Source organism: Mus caroli, chromosome 14 (genome assembly GCF_900094665.2).
Source record: "Mus caroli chromosome 14, CAROLI_EIJ_v1.1, whole genome shotgun sequence".
Lineage (NCBI taxonomy): Eukaryota > Metazoa > Chordata > Mammalia > Rodentia > Muridae > Mus > Mus caroli.
The window spans coordinates 95,231,784-95,247,041 of record NC_034583.1 but is presented as its reverse complement, the minus strand read 5'-3'; the positions used below and the strand labels follow the sequence as shown (position 1 = coordinate 95,247,041).

General features: G+C 40.2%; 1 protein-coding gene across 1 annotated transcript in view; it reads right to left on the bottom strand.

The window, feature by feature from the left end:
* Ndfip2 (Nedd4 family interacting protein 2) overlaps positions 1 to 15,258 on the bottom strand; it is a 49,474-nt gene that overhangs the window by 33,679 nt on the left and 537 nt on the right. Inside the window, exon 2 of the mRNA XM_029469078.1 lies at positions 13,679 to 14,033. Within this exon, the coding sequence (XP_029324938.1) occupies positions 13,679 to 14,008 (330 nt within the window). The 5' untranslated portion in view covers positions 14,009 to 14,033. The remainder of the gene's footprint in view (positions 1 to 13,678; positions 14,034 to 15,258) is intronic.

Here is a 15,258-nt window from a genome sequence, read left to right as displayed (position 1 = left end):
TCCTCGGGATCCACAAACCCCACACAAACCCTCCCTTCTGGAAGTTGTGCCCTGGCCATAGTGTTTCATCACAGCAATACAAAAGTAGCAGAAACAAAGACTCTCGGCTAAAGCTGAATCCTGAGCAGTGGATACTCTCCTAGCTAAGAGCTGGACAGAGGCTAGATTACACATAAGGGGTGGGGCTAAGTTTACTTTTAAAGGCATTTAAGTCCCTAACCTAGTGTGCTGTTACTGTGAATGTACTGTCACAAGCATTCATTCATCTGACATTTTAGAACTCAGCATGATACACTCTCCTATCCACCATGGTGCTCAGCCTTCCTAATGCTGACACCATTTAACACAGCTCCTCAGGCTATGGTGATCCAACCATAGCATTATTTTCACTGCTATTTCATAACTGTAATTTTGCTACTGTTATGGACCATAATGTAAATATTTGTGTTTTCTGATGGTCTTGGGTGGCCCTTGTGAAAAGGTCATTTGACCCCAAAGGGATGGAAACCAACAGGCTAAGAAGGGCTGTTCTAAAAGAGAGCGTAATTACTAACTAAATAAACTAAAAAAAGAACATGATTTGGTGTCAGGATATCTAAATTTAAGATATAGATATCCTACTTGCCAAATAAGCTTGAGCGCGTTATTGATCTTATTAAGCTTCACTTTATTTCTGTGATTCATGCAGCCTTATTTACTCAGCCAACCAGTCATTAATTAGTTTTACAACCACCACTTACTAAACCTAATAAGCTCCTAGTATAATACTGGACACGGTAAATAGACTCAGTCCCATTGATACACAGAACCTGTAGGTTCTAATGACTAAGGCGCTCTAGGGAACAGCCATGCTTCAGCAAGGAGAATAGAGGAGACTGACTGTATGAAATCCTCGGTAACAGTGGACAGAGGCTACCAAGGACCAGACCAAAATGCCAACTTCTTCATAGAAAGCTTTATTCTCCCCTTTACAAACGGAAAGAGGCTAAGAATAGAATCCTCAAGCAAAACGAAACACAGTGACCTAAGTTACTAGGGCGTGCTGTTGCTGCTGATGCATTCGGGAAGTAGCAAGTGCCAAGATACCACTGCAGACGCTATTCAAAGGCTGGTCCATCACAGTGTTACTTACATACAAAAGCAAAAACTCTCAAAAGTTGTCAAGGTATTAACACATAAACTGAGTAACTCTGGATTATTAGAAGACAAACACCCGTGTAAACATATACAATGAATTCCCTTCCCCTCTCTATCCAAGTTAGCAATAATACATCCCTAAACTTATTTACCATATAATAGGTCTTAGTGAGTTTTTAGATTTAAACTCACAGCAAATGTCAGTCTCAAGTGTACCAACTTCCCATCTAACCCTATCCCAGAGATGCAAGACCCTCTCCCTAGTTTCTTTATCTCCAGCAAACTGGTACGATTGTGAAAACCGATGGGCCCACTCCGACACTCGACACACATCATCATCACTCAAAGTTCAGTCTGGCTGTTAATTGTGTGGTTGATGGCAAATGTCAAAGGACCCCATCCTTCCTAACAGTACCAACAGAGGCTTCACTACACTAACACTCCTCTGTACACGCAACCTAAACTCTTTCCTCACCACGACATAGCAAGCATTAATAATGTTTTTAACTGTCGCCAAAAATAATGTCTTCAGGATATCATATAGTTGAAATCATGCAGTACCTAGATTTGTCACTCTGGCTTCTTTCAGTTGATAATATGCACAGACATTTACTCCCTGTTGTTTGATATTAAAATCACTCATTTTAGGTCTAAATAAATGTCACTGTCTGGGGCTAGAGAGATGGCTCAGAGGTTATGAGCACTGACATACAGTCAGGCTCCTCTATTCTCCTTGCTGAAGCATGGCTGTTCCGGATGGTTGAAGAAACAAATCAGTACTCCCTACTTACAAAACACCTAGGAACAACTATTCTCTTTTCATGGCTACAACAATCTACCCATGGTTACTATCTTACAAATGCAAGCTGCTAAATAGAAGAGACATTATTTAAAAATATCAGAATTAAGTAGCAACAGAATATAAACACAGCACCTATCCTAATGTTGAACATGAATGATGTGATTATATAGGTTGTACAGTATACTTTATTGTTCTAGTACAGAACTTTATAATACACTCATATATCTTTATTTACATTTCCAACTACTCAGAAAAAAATCAGCTATTTATTTTCATTTTCTCTCGGGTATTTTTGCCTGCTCTGGTTTTCAGAGATAGTATCATGATGTAACCCAGACAAGCCTCAACACATAACCCTTCTGCCTCAGCGTCCCAGGCACTGCGACTGCAGGTGTGCATCACCACATCTAGCTCATATTTCTTCCAGAAGTTATTCATTTTATCCCAATGATAAAGAGGCCCACAACAAAAGGTAACAGCCTATAATATACTATTATAATCAAGACAAATTTAGTTCTTCCTTGCTATAGATTTATTCCAGTAAGCAAATATACAACAAAATAAGAGCAAAGCAAGCCTAAGTCCACTAAAAAGGCACGTATAACTTGAGCACACATAAGTCCATGGTGCTAACAGGGCATGTATAACTTAAGCATGCATAAGTTCACAGTGCTAAAAGGGCACACGTATAACTTGGAAGTAAAACGTAGGAAAGGGCAATGGGGAGGCAGACAGAGAGCACTCTCCAGAGAAAAGAACATTGAAATGCACACACAAACCAAGACTAGAAATTAGTCCTGAGAAGATAGGAAGACAGAAAAGAGGGGAGGTATATTTAAATATTAGAAGGCCAATCGCAGCTTGGTAATTACAAAGGAGAGAGAACAAGAGAATTAAGAATGTAGATATGGCTGAGAGTGTACTGATGCCGTAACTACACAGAGATGAGCTAAGCTTGTCTAGGGTTATAAGCAAATCCACTAAAGTCTCAAGTTTTACCTCAATACCCTTGTCTCTTGGAGGAAATTACACAAAATGTCATCTGACTTCAATAAAAGCTCTCCTGAGGTAAAAAACAAATGACCTTTAAAAACTGCCATTAAGACTTCATTCCAATAGAGAGTCTACATGTCTATTAGTAAAGAGGTTAACAGTGTCACACTAAAAGACACGTTTATAAAATAAATCCTAGTTTAATCTCTTATTCTCACATCTGCTGTCCAAGTGGCATGATTCTCTACATAATTTTAGGAATTATTCTGGAGATATATCACAGATGAAACACAGCACATTCCTGAACTTAAAATTATTAATGTGTTCATGTTCAAACACATCCCAAAAGTAAGCAAGTCAAAACAGTGAAATAGTCTGATAGTAAATCTTAAACTACTGCAGCATCTCCCAACTTGCACTTGGCATGTCTTTAACAAGAATTTTACCCACACCTTAATTCCAGCTTAGTAATCAAACTTCTAAATGAAACCATAACAATAATGACGACTGAAAATCACATGGTAGAATATATATATATATATATATAGAGAGAGAGAGAGAGAACTCAAGAAGGTGGACTCCAGAAAATCAACCCTGTTAAAAAATGGGGCTCAGAGCTGAACAAAGAATTCTCAGCTGAGGAATACCGAATGGCTGAGAAGCACCTGAAAAAATGTTCAACATCCTTAATCATCAGGGAAATGCAAATCAAAACAACCCTGAGATTCCACCTCACACCAGTCAGAATGGCTAAGATCAAAAATTCAGGTGACAGCAGATGCTGGCGAGGATGTGGAGAAAGAGGAACACTCCTCCATTGTTGGTGGGATTGCAAGCTTGTACAACCACTCTGGAAATCAGTCTGGCGGTTCCTCAGAAAATTGGACATAGTACTACTGGAAGATCCAGCAATACCTCTCCTGGGCATATACCCAGAAGATGTTCCAACTGGTAATAAGGACACATGCTCCACTATGTTCATAGCAGCCTTATTTATAATAGCCAGAAGCTGGAAAGAACCCAGATGCCCCTCAACAGAGGAATGGATACAGAAATTATGGTACATTTACACAATGGAGTACTACTCAGCTATTAAAAAGAATGAATTTATGAAATTCCTAGGCAAATGGATGGACCTAGAGGGCATCATCCTGAGTGAGGTAACCCAATCACAAAGGAACTCACTGATAAGTGGATATTAGCCCAGAAACTTAGGATACCCAAGATAGAAGATACAATTTGCTAAAAGCATGAAACTCAAGAAGAACGAAGACCAAAGTGTGGACACTTTGCCCCTTCTTAGAATTGGGAACAAAACACCCATGGAAGGAGTTACAGAGATAAAGTTTGGAGCTGTGACGAAAGGATGGACCATCTTTAGACTGCCATATCCAGGGATCCATCCCATAATTAGCCTCCAAATGCTGACACCATTGCATACACTAACAAGATTTTGCTGAAAGGACCCAGATAGAGCTGTCTCTTGTGAGACTATGCCAGGGCCTAGCAAACACAGAAGTGGATGCTCACAGTCAGCTATTGGATGGATCACAGGGCCCCTAAAGGAGGAGCTACAGAACGTACCCAAGGAGCTAAAGGGATCTGCAATCCTATAGGTGGAACAACAATATGAACTAACCAGTACCACTCCCCCCCTCCCCCACCCAGCTCGTGTCTCTAGCTACATATGAGTCAGAAAATGGCCTAGTCAGCCATCAGTGGAAAGAGAGGCCCATTGGTCATGCAAACTTTATATGCCTCAGTACAGGGGAACGACAGGGCCAAGAAGTGGGAGTGGGTGGGTGGGTGGGGGAGCATGTGAGGGTCTTTTGGGATAGCATTGGAAATGTAAGTGAAATAAATACCCAATAAAAAAAAGAACATTAAAAAAAATCACATGGTAGATAAGGCTAGCCTTAATTATAATGATCACATCAGTACACTATCATTAATAAATGTCAGCAGACTATATTCATTGGTTATTTTAATTCATGTCAAGACTATCTATATAGAATTCAAACAGAATTCCAAGATAATATGTTACCAATTCATACACAACTAGACAATATTTTAGAATGTAAATTGGATACCAAGAAAAGAATAAAGAGACTATAACTGCTAAATAATCACTATAAAACACGTGATGACAAGCTAGAGAGGGCTCAGTGTCTAAGAGCATTTAACTCTCTTGCAGAAGATATAAAATCAGCTATCAACATTCATATTCTGTAGCTCACAATGCCCTAAGCTCTAGCCTCCACTAACACTGCACTTTTGTGTGTAAATCCACACAAAGACATGCACATATACACGTAATTTAAAACTGTTTAATGTAATTTGTGGTCACAGTCTGAAAATTCTTAACACTCTTATCTTTGAATCTAAATTCTGTATGTGTTGTCTAGGAGACTGGCATGAAGCATTGCTGGGGACCTGCAATCCCAGCTCAAGATGACCTTTCCTGCAAGAGCTGAGTCCACATCACCTTCTCACTCGGCTTGTCTCCAGCTTCATAAAGGTAGTAGCCATGGATTTTAGGCTGGCATCACCTTAGAGCTTTAAGCAGCCAGCAAATCAGCAGAGCCTCTCTCTATACCACTGCCAATTCAGATAATGACTGGTCCTAGCATGGGAATGGCAAACCTTTGGACCTGAGGTCTGTCTGCCGTGAACTGAAGCAACAAACTACGGAAGGATGAGCTGATTTGTTTTCACTTCAGGCCAATCTCACTTGTTATTTGACTCTGTCCTCTTACGTACCCAAACCGGGCTACTTTCATGAAACAGAACTTAGAACCTAGAGTCACCGATAGAGCTCCACTTCCTACAAGTCATGCTTAGCTTTGGCCCCTGCCCACCCCACCTCACAGAAGCCTCATGGCTTTCTGTCTTCAGCCAACAAATTCATGTAGACCTAACATTACCATGCCGTACCCTCACCCATTTGATCTTCCGATTTCCGTGGAATTGAAGCCTGACTACTGAAGGGTCAAAATGTAAAATTCGAAAATAAACATCAATTTCTTCCCTCAATATAGGTGTATCCTCTATGCCACTAAGAGATGGGGGTGGAGCCAGTGTGTTATCTCATGCCTATAACTGCAGAACTTCAGAGGTAGAGGCAGGATAATGCCTAAGAGTTCAAAGTCCAGCCTGAGCTAGTGTGTGACTATGTTTCAAAACAAATGTGACACTGAGGCAGGGAACTTTTATTCCCTTGCCTTTCCAACAAGGGCTGGTCTTACCACTGCCTTGACAATAAATAAATAAATAAATAAATAAATAGCAAGAGAAATTGAACTCTAAATTTTGAATCCTAGATCTCACAAAAAATAATAGCAGCAGCTTCCTCCTCCTATGGTGTCAGAAGCCAAGGCCATATTAGAAGGCATGTTAAAAAAGATATAAAAAAGCACACAGAGAACTGGGGTGTTCCTATCAACATACTTAACATTTTCTTTAAAATGATTTTTATTGTTTTTAGTTATGTATATGTCGGAGGGGGAAGTATGTGCACGTGAGCAGGTGACCTTGAAGGTAAATAAACACCACACAAGATGCTGAGAACTGAACTCAAGTGCACTGCAACAGTATAGACCCTTAACCCCCGAGTCACCTCTTCAGCATCCATGGAGTCAGCTTATGGATTGTCTGTGTCACAGTATTTTCACAATATAAATCATATAACTATTACTACATATATATGACACTAGTACTAGAATACATACAGCTCAAATAGACCTAATGAGGGTCTGCACTTGAGTCAGCATTGCTCACGAACGCTGCAGTAACTCAGTGATTGACTCATGCATATAGATGTTTTAATGAATACATTCAAGTCAAACACACAGGTACAATTCTTATGATATGCACAAAACGGCAAGAGAGCTTTACGATGCACTGGAAAACAATACAAAAGAACTGAAGACAAGACATCAGAGTGCTGCTGCACACCTCAGCAAATGAATGACTTGGTACAAAACACTTGCATGGAAACTTTCTCAGGTACAGATTTTCTGAATCTGCTAAAAGTCTATTTTAAAGATTTAAAAAAAAAAATCAGTCCTTCACAGAAGCACTAAGTGTCTTTGAGGAAAGTACTAACTCCATGGTAGACAGATGACCAAGCATGCAATTCAAGACAACAACTTTTCTAATATGGACAGTCTCGACTTCTCCCTGTATAAATGGTAGCTCCAACAACTCTTTTAATTATAGATTTAAAGGGATTCTTAGATTTAAGAATAAGATTTTAGTGGCTGGAGAGATGGGTGGCTCAATGGTTAAGAGAACCGACAGCTCTTCCAAAGGACTCTGAATCAATTCCCAGCAACCACATGGTAGCCCACAACTGTCTGTAACTCCAGGATCCGACACCCTAGACATAGGCAAAAAAACACCAATGCACATAAAACAAAAATAAATTTTAAAAAATAAGATTTTATGAGGCAAATCAACCAAATTATGGCTTGATATAAAGTAAGGGAAGTGAAATAGAATAGATTATGGTTGAAGAATTAACAAGAAGTAAGTCTGCTAGACATTAGCAATCAGTACATAAATGAATGAGGGAAGGATGCTGAGATAAGAGTCCATACAGGAGTGAAAGGCCCGTGCTAGGAACCTGGATGCTAACTAAGACTTCAAACATGAAAAGAATTCATCAGAGGAGAAAAAAGACTTAAAGACCCAAATGGTCCAAACTTTAAAGATCAAAAAGTTGTTGATGAGGGAAGTTTAAAAAAAAAAAAAAAGACACCTATTTCAGGAGGAAAAAAAAGTCTAGATGTGGTGATTTCTTGTGTAACCATGTTACTGCCCAGTAATTCTTACCAAAAGAAGTGCATGCTCACAAGCAGACTGATACAAGAATATTCATAGGCTTCATTTATAATACCCAAAAGCTAAAACATACCAACTGTCCACCAACAAAGCAATAGATAAGAAATGTATATTCACACAATTTGTCATCAGGTAAAATTATACAATTGCAAAGAGATGATACACTGACATTTATAACAACCTGGGTTTATCTCAAAGCTTCTCTCTACATGAAAGAAGCTGTGGGTTCTATATGCTACACTACTGAAAGTGACAAATCATCTTGGGGATAGGGACTGACTGGCAGAGGTTCTGGAAAACCTTCCTGACTTAAGGAACATTCTGTATGATGACACTGAGTTTTATTTGAAAACAACAAAGAATCAGACTGGGTACTTGTGCTTCTCAGTGCTGCAGAGTGAAACTTTGTCTCAAAGTTTAAAAATTAAAAAGAGGAGCTAGACATGGTGACCCACACCTTTAATTTGTACGCTCTGTCCAGGCCAGCCTGGTCTACAAAGTGAGCCCCTGTCTTGAAAAAAGAAAAAGAAAAAGAAAGAAAGACAGACAGACAGAAAGAAAGATAGATATATTAAAGCAAGGACACTAAGTAAGGAGGGAATCTAGTGAGAGTAGATCGGGGAAAGGATTAAGAGGGGGAATAGGAATGAATATGATCAAAATACACTGTATGCACATATGAAATGCTCACAGAATATAAAAAAATATTTCAATTGTAAAATGACACTGAAGACATACAACAGCATGAATGTAACAACTGTTTAAAAACTATTCTTCCAGTTTTCTATATATTGCTACCTATTTGAAAGTTTTAATAGTAAACACCACTGAATGATGGAATGGGGTTTTAAAAGGAAACCACTGAAGGTTTTTGAGGGGGAAAAAAGAAACAAAAAGAAAGAGAAAGAAAGAAAGCCAGCAAACAAGCAAGCCAGCCTAATTTATACTGAAAAAGAACATGCCATACAAACAATACACTAAAGAGCAGCCAAGCAACAGAAGAAAGTAGCAATTATTTCATAGCATGAAAAAATGTGCATTCAAGGAGCCGGGAAGAATTCACAGCGAGAATAAAAAACAAAGATGTCAAAAGAAAGCTGCTAAATATCAGGAATTTTAAAAAGTTCTGAGGACAAAATTCAACCTCAATATAACAAGAGACCTAATGTAGACAAGAGCCTAGATGTAGCAGATTAAGCAACTGGGCAAGCTTGAGAACATAAAAAGCAGTAATACAAGACAGATAATGTATATTGATAAATTCAAAAGAAACAAATGAAGGTCACGGAAATCAGGAGAGACAAAAAAGATAACTAGAAAACATCATACAGTTTAAGACTATGGTGTTTCTTTAAAATGGAAAATGAAAACAAACAACTACACCTAAAATTCACCTTCTACTAGACACTTAGAATGGTCTATTTATTGGGTGAGGCAGTGGTCCTGGGCCTGAAAGCATCTCAGCATCTTCGTTCTTCGTAGGGGGCTGTCCTAGGCACAGCTGTCAGTTTCCTGATGTCAGTTACCTTCCTTGTAATGAGTTACACAGACAACAGAGAGAACCAAACCAACCATCATTGTTTGCTAGTGTTAGCTGCTTCCTACAAAGTAGATAGATAAATATAAAGAGCTAGGTTCTCCACTCTGGCTGACTCATTGCTGTGTCTCTCCAAACACTCATTAACCTCAGAGGACTTTGGAATAAGGAAAAGGACGCAAATACGCTGTGTTCCTGTTGCTTGCTGTACCATGAGTAATGCCATTTGTTCTGACTTACGAGTCTTCTGTTTTCTGCCAACCACCATGAAACGTTAACAGACTAATTCATTAGCTTGTGGAAATAGTAGTTATTTCCATGTGACAGGCTCTAAATCAGTGGTTCTCAACCTTCCTAGAGCTACAAACTTTTAGTACGGATCTTTAGGTTTTGGTGACCCCCCCCCAAACATAAAATTGTTCTTGTGGCTACTTCAAAGCTGCACTCTTGCTACTGTTATCAATCATAATATAAATATGAACGATATCTGATCACGTGACCCTCAGTGAAATGGTCACTTCACCCCCAAAGGGGTCGAAACCCACAGGTTGAGAACCACTGCTCTTGTTTTACCTATAGTATGGTATTTTAATTCTCATGATAACTATGAGGTTGTACTAATATGAGGAAATGATGCTTTAAGATATGAAGTGACTCATCTAATGTTTGAAAACTGGCAAACAAAAGGCGAACAGGATGGCTCAGTGGCTAAGAGTATTTGATGCTCTTCACATGACCAGAGTTCAGTTCCCAGCACTCACACCATCAGATGACTTACAACCATCCGAAACTAAAGCTCCAGGAGTTTTTCTCACTTCCCTAGGCAGCAGCACATGTGTGACACACACACATATTAAAAGAAAGAAAGAAAGAAAGAAAGAAAGAAAGAAAGAAAGAAAGAAAGAAAGAAAGAAAGAAAGAAAAAAGAAAGAAAAGAAAAGAAAAGAAAAGAAAAGAAAAGAAAAGAAAAGAATTAGGTTTTCGTCTACAAAGTGAGTTCCAGGACAGCCCAGGACAGCCAGAGCTATACAGAGAAATCCTGTCTCGAAAAAAAGAATTAGGTTTTCGTTTTCATTGCAAACAAAACCTAAATGTAAGTCTAGATGACATTAATGCCTCTTTTGTTTTGTTGTCTGTGGTGCTGGAGAGGGAACCAGAGCCTTAAGTGCAAACAGGTTAGGCCAAGCACCTGGGCTACATCTCAGCTCACTAACTTGATTTTAGCAGTTCAAACCTCCTTCCTTAGCCGATTTATCAGGTGCAGCTGAAATTCTCCCAATACAGAAGTACTCAGAACTCTCTATAGCACACATACTTCAAATTTTGTTTCATAGAAAGCTTACATTGTAGAACTGTTACTATTATCTTAAAATGTAAAAGAAGCAAAAACACTATGCAGTCAAATATCAAGAATAACCGCAGTAAACTAATCTAAGCTACTCTCTACTAAAGAATTTTTCACTATGTGATGATGTTAGATGTAGTCCAAGAAGTCCTATTATTGGCCTCCTAGTATATAGTTCAGGAAACTACTGCTAATTGTGTAACACTGCCAATTTAGTTATTCAAAAAATACCTTTTAAATCTTAATAGTCACCTTTTTGGGTCCCTGAGCCTTCAAAGTAGACACCAGCAAAGCAGAGTGCAAGCTGCAGTGGCAGACGCAGAGCAAGTTAGCTAAGCAGTGTGGCGCATCGCTCTTTTCCTATCAAGCACAACTCAGTCTCCCAAAACACACTGAAAGTAAACACCATGCCTTATCTTTTTTTTTTCCTGAAATTAGAAAATTAGCAAGACATTGTAGCTGTACATTTTGTCTATTGTTATGGGTCTCTAACAATGAATAGGGAATAGGGTGGGGGGACATTATTATAGCCAGGGATGGTGATGTGTGGCTGTTAGCCGAGTAGGAAGCTGAGGCAGGAGGATCGTGAGCTCCTTGGCTTCTCAGTGGTTGAATGCTTATCCAGAATGTGCACAGGCCAGTCTGGCTTGGCTAAAAATAACATTCATCCAGATGTGGACACAGCCTGGAGGCCCAGCCACAGATAAATGGGCAAAGAAAATGTATATATACATGAGGATATTATTCAGCTGAAAAGAATGAACTACAACATTCTTAGGAAACAGGAAAACAGATGGAACTTGGGTGGGGGACACAATATGTTAAGTGAAATAAGCCAGATTCGGAGAGAAAAAGGCAAGTTTTCTATCCTAAGAGGAAATGTAGATTCAAATTTATATATACATATGTATGCATATGTAGGACACAAAAGTACAAAAAGGACTTATAAAATCCAATACTTAATATGTTGGCTAAAGCAATAATAAGAGAATAAACCCTTTGGATGGCCTAAAGAAAAGAAAATGCCCTGGATACACTGTATACATGGATTAAAGACAGTAAGCCATTCTGATCACCGGGCATCACCAGTATGCAGAGCTGAGTTTTAGCTCTTTAAATAAGAGTAAATCCACACAGCACAGTGTTTCTCGCCCCTATGTACAGTTCCCTATCTCCTGACCTCATCATCGCTAACAAAGTTGTTTACTGCTCCAGTTTATTAATCATTCTAGAGTTTCAAAATAAGGCCTGACCTAAAGGTAGCCATAAAACAGGCATGCCCATTACATAAGCTAGGCTTCCAGACTGAACCCCAGCTACCGAGTCCACGCAAAACTCAAACCCAGTTGTATCTATGCCGTTTTCCCAGACAAAGCTACTCTCAAAAAAAAAAAGGGGGGAGGGTATCATCCTAAACACACGAACTTACTATGTAACCACAAAAGTAAAAGAATGAAAATACAAATTTAGACTATAATAAAATTCTCCAATGCTTCTCCCTATAAAAAAAATTAATATTCTAAAAGAAATAATTTATTTAGAATGACTGATTTCTGCCCTCTGCCCTTGCAGAGTGGCTCCACCCACTCAAAGTCTCCATAGGACACAGCTTCAGTTTTGAAGGGAGAAAAAAAAATGTAGTATTTTATACCTTCTTTCAAAGTTTAGACAAAAGTAGGGTCTCAACTAGTTACCTCTATCAAAAGCAAAAGAGACAATATAATAAATGAAAACTATTAACACTATTTTAAGTATCATCCATGGTTGAGCCCAATAGGGAAAAGCAACCCAAAGAAAGACTTCAAATCAAATTATATCACTTAGAGACATAAACAGAAATGGGTAAGATTTAAGAAATAAAACAAGTATCAATGATAAAATTATCCAAGATGTAACTGTGGCTTTTTTTTTTCAAACACTTAGAAAGGGAACAATGTCTTTTAAAAAATATAGTTACCCAAAACTGACAACTTGAAAGGCACCTTCAATAAACTGGCAAGATTTCTATTTCCTCAGCCATTCTGAAAATGTTGATAATTTTCAGAAAATTCATAATCTGAATCACCTGGCCATGTTATAGCAAATAAACGCAAATGACACAGAATTCCTACCAAAGAAAAAATGAAAAATTAAGTCTCTACCACAATCCTTCAGATTTGTCAAAAGGCACAACACACGTGCAGACAGACAAAAAATATGACATATAGGACTAACTGTGCCATCTTATAAACCCGACACGCAATAGTAACAATATGCACAAATGCTTTTCTCCTCTCCCCCAGTAACTATGTTCCACTAAATTATCTAAAAGTTTATAAGTGAAAACGCAATAAAGTAAATATTGCTGACAATGCTATTCACACTATTTATCTCCAATGACATCACTAGAACACACAGGGTGTAAAATACAGAGATTCTGACAAAGAAAATACAGGGCGCATTTCACTCATTAAGTATAGCTGGTGGTTTACATACTTGAGTGGTTTTAAAACTCTGAATTAAATGAAAACTATTTCATTTCAAACAAGGTTTGATTTTTTTTTTCTAATAAAGCGCTGCACACACGTACACAGGCAAAGCAGAAACAGATAAAAAAAAAAAAAAAACCGATCACTGTAATACTAACACAATGGAAAAGGGCAAAATGACAAGGTTAACTAGAAGAGAGGCACCTTCCCCATCACAGCTCTTCTCTACCCCTCACGCCGGTTTTAGCCCTGCTGCACCCCACTCTATAACCTCACACAATTCAGGTCACCGGTCGGGTCGCCTCCCTAACAGGTACGTGCACCCAGCCCCGCCGCAGGGGGACACCACTCACTGCTCACGGGTGTCTGAGTCAGGGAAGAAGGAGGGGAAAGAAAGCCAGCCGGGGCGAGTCGGGGAGCGCCGCCGGGGAGGGGGCTCGGCGGGACGCAGGCCGTGGGCTGCGGCCGGGGGCTGGCGGAGAGGTGGGCTGGGCGGGAAGGGGCCCGTCGGGACGCCCCGAGGCCACCGTCCTCCCCGGGGCCCGCGCACTCACCACCTGGTAGCGGCCAGTCCCCAGCTGGTGGTGATCCATCCTGCCCGCCTCGGGGTCCGGCTTCCGAGCGGGCGTGTCCCCTCGGCGCTCAGCTCCCTCGGCCTCCCGGGTCGACGTCGTCGCCGCCGCCGCCGCAGAGCCTCTTCCGCCGCTTCGGGTTCTGCCGCCGAGGTCGCCTGGCGGGGCCGCTTCACTTCCTGTCGCTCCCTCGGCTCCAGCGGAGAGCTCCGCGTCGCTCGCCGATCGGCGCCGGAGCTCCGGGGAGCTGCGCGCGCTACTGAGCATGCTCGGCGCGGACGCGCATGCTCTCTGGCTCCGCCGGCGTCCCATCCGCCGCCCGGCTCCGGAGGTGTCCCTAGGTGGGAGGAGATGGAAGAGTCAGGCAAGTCCCCGGGAGCCCTCTAGGTTGTCATCTAGTCGAGAGTGGGCGGTGGCAACCGAAGCGGAAAAGAAAAAAAAAAAAGAAATCGTCCCACTTGATTGGATTTTCCTGTGAGGGCAGGTTTCACTGTGGGGCGAGAGGATGCATCGTCACTGCGGAGAGTGGAGGCGCTGCATTCCTAGAGCACCTGAGGACAGGTCGCCCTTTTACTAGTCCCCAGCCTAGAGCATCTCAAAGAGATCCATCTCAGGGCAGGCCTAAAAAAGCGCTCATTCGAAATCATTAATGAAGTAATGAATTACCAAATATCAGAGACATATACAAAAACCACATATACATATATAAAATCAGCTTTAAAGTCACAGTAAAATTTCGAGGAAGGAAAAAAAAAAAGTCTTGCTTCTGAGCACGCGTAGCCTTCCTCAGTAGAACAGCTCATTTGTGACAAATGTTAAACCCATTTGACAACGTACCATTGCCAATCACCTAGAGTCCATAGATTGCATTGGAGTTCATTTTGAACATTGTACGTTGTAGGAGTTCTGACAAATGTACCCTATTATATATCATACTTAACAGTTTTATTACTCTGAAAATCCTGAATAGGGCTTTACCCTCCTCTTTCCTTTGCCCCCTTGTTTCTAAGAGATTTACAAATTCTTCAAACATATTCTGATAACATACAGAGAAAGAGGCCTTTAGAAATGGGAAATGGGAAGGACAGAAGAAAATAATGAAGTGAGGTAGGATTTTTTTGTGTGTGCTAATACTCAGATATTCCTAAGATAATGGTAAAGAATCAGTTTTTGTGGCGCATCATAATACCCTGTGACTAGCCACACCTCTCTCTCCTCTCCTCCCCTCCCTCCTCCTTCTTTCTTCTTCTTTCTTCTTCCTCCTTCTTCTTTCTTCTTCCTCCTTCTTCTTTCTTCTTCCTTCTTCTTTTCTTCTTTCTTCTTTCTTTTCTACTTCTTCTTCTTTTCTTCTTCTTTCTTCTTTTCTTCTTCTTTCTTCTTTCTTTCTTCTTTCTTCTTTTCTTCTTTTCTTCTTTCTTTCTTCTTTCTTCTTTCTTCTTTCTTCTTTCTCCTTCTCTTCTCCTTCTCTTCTCCTTCTCTTCTCCTTCTCTTCTCTTTCTCTTCTCTCCCTCTCTTCTCTCCCTCTCTTCTCTCCCTCTCTTCTCTCCCTCTCTTCTCTCCCT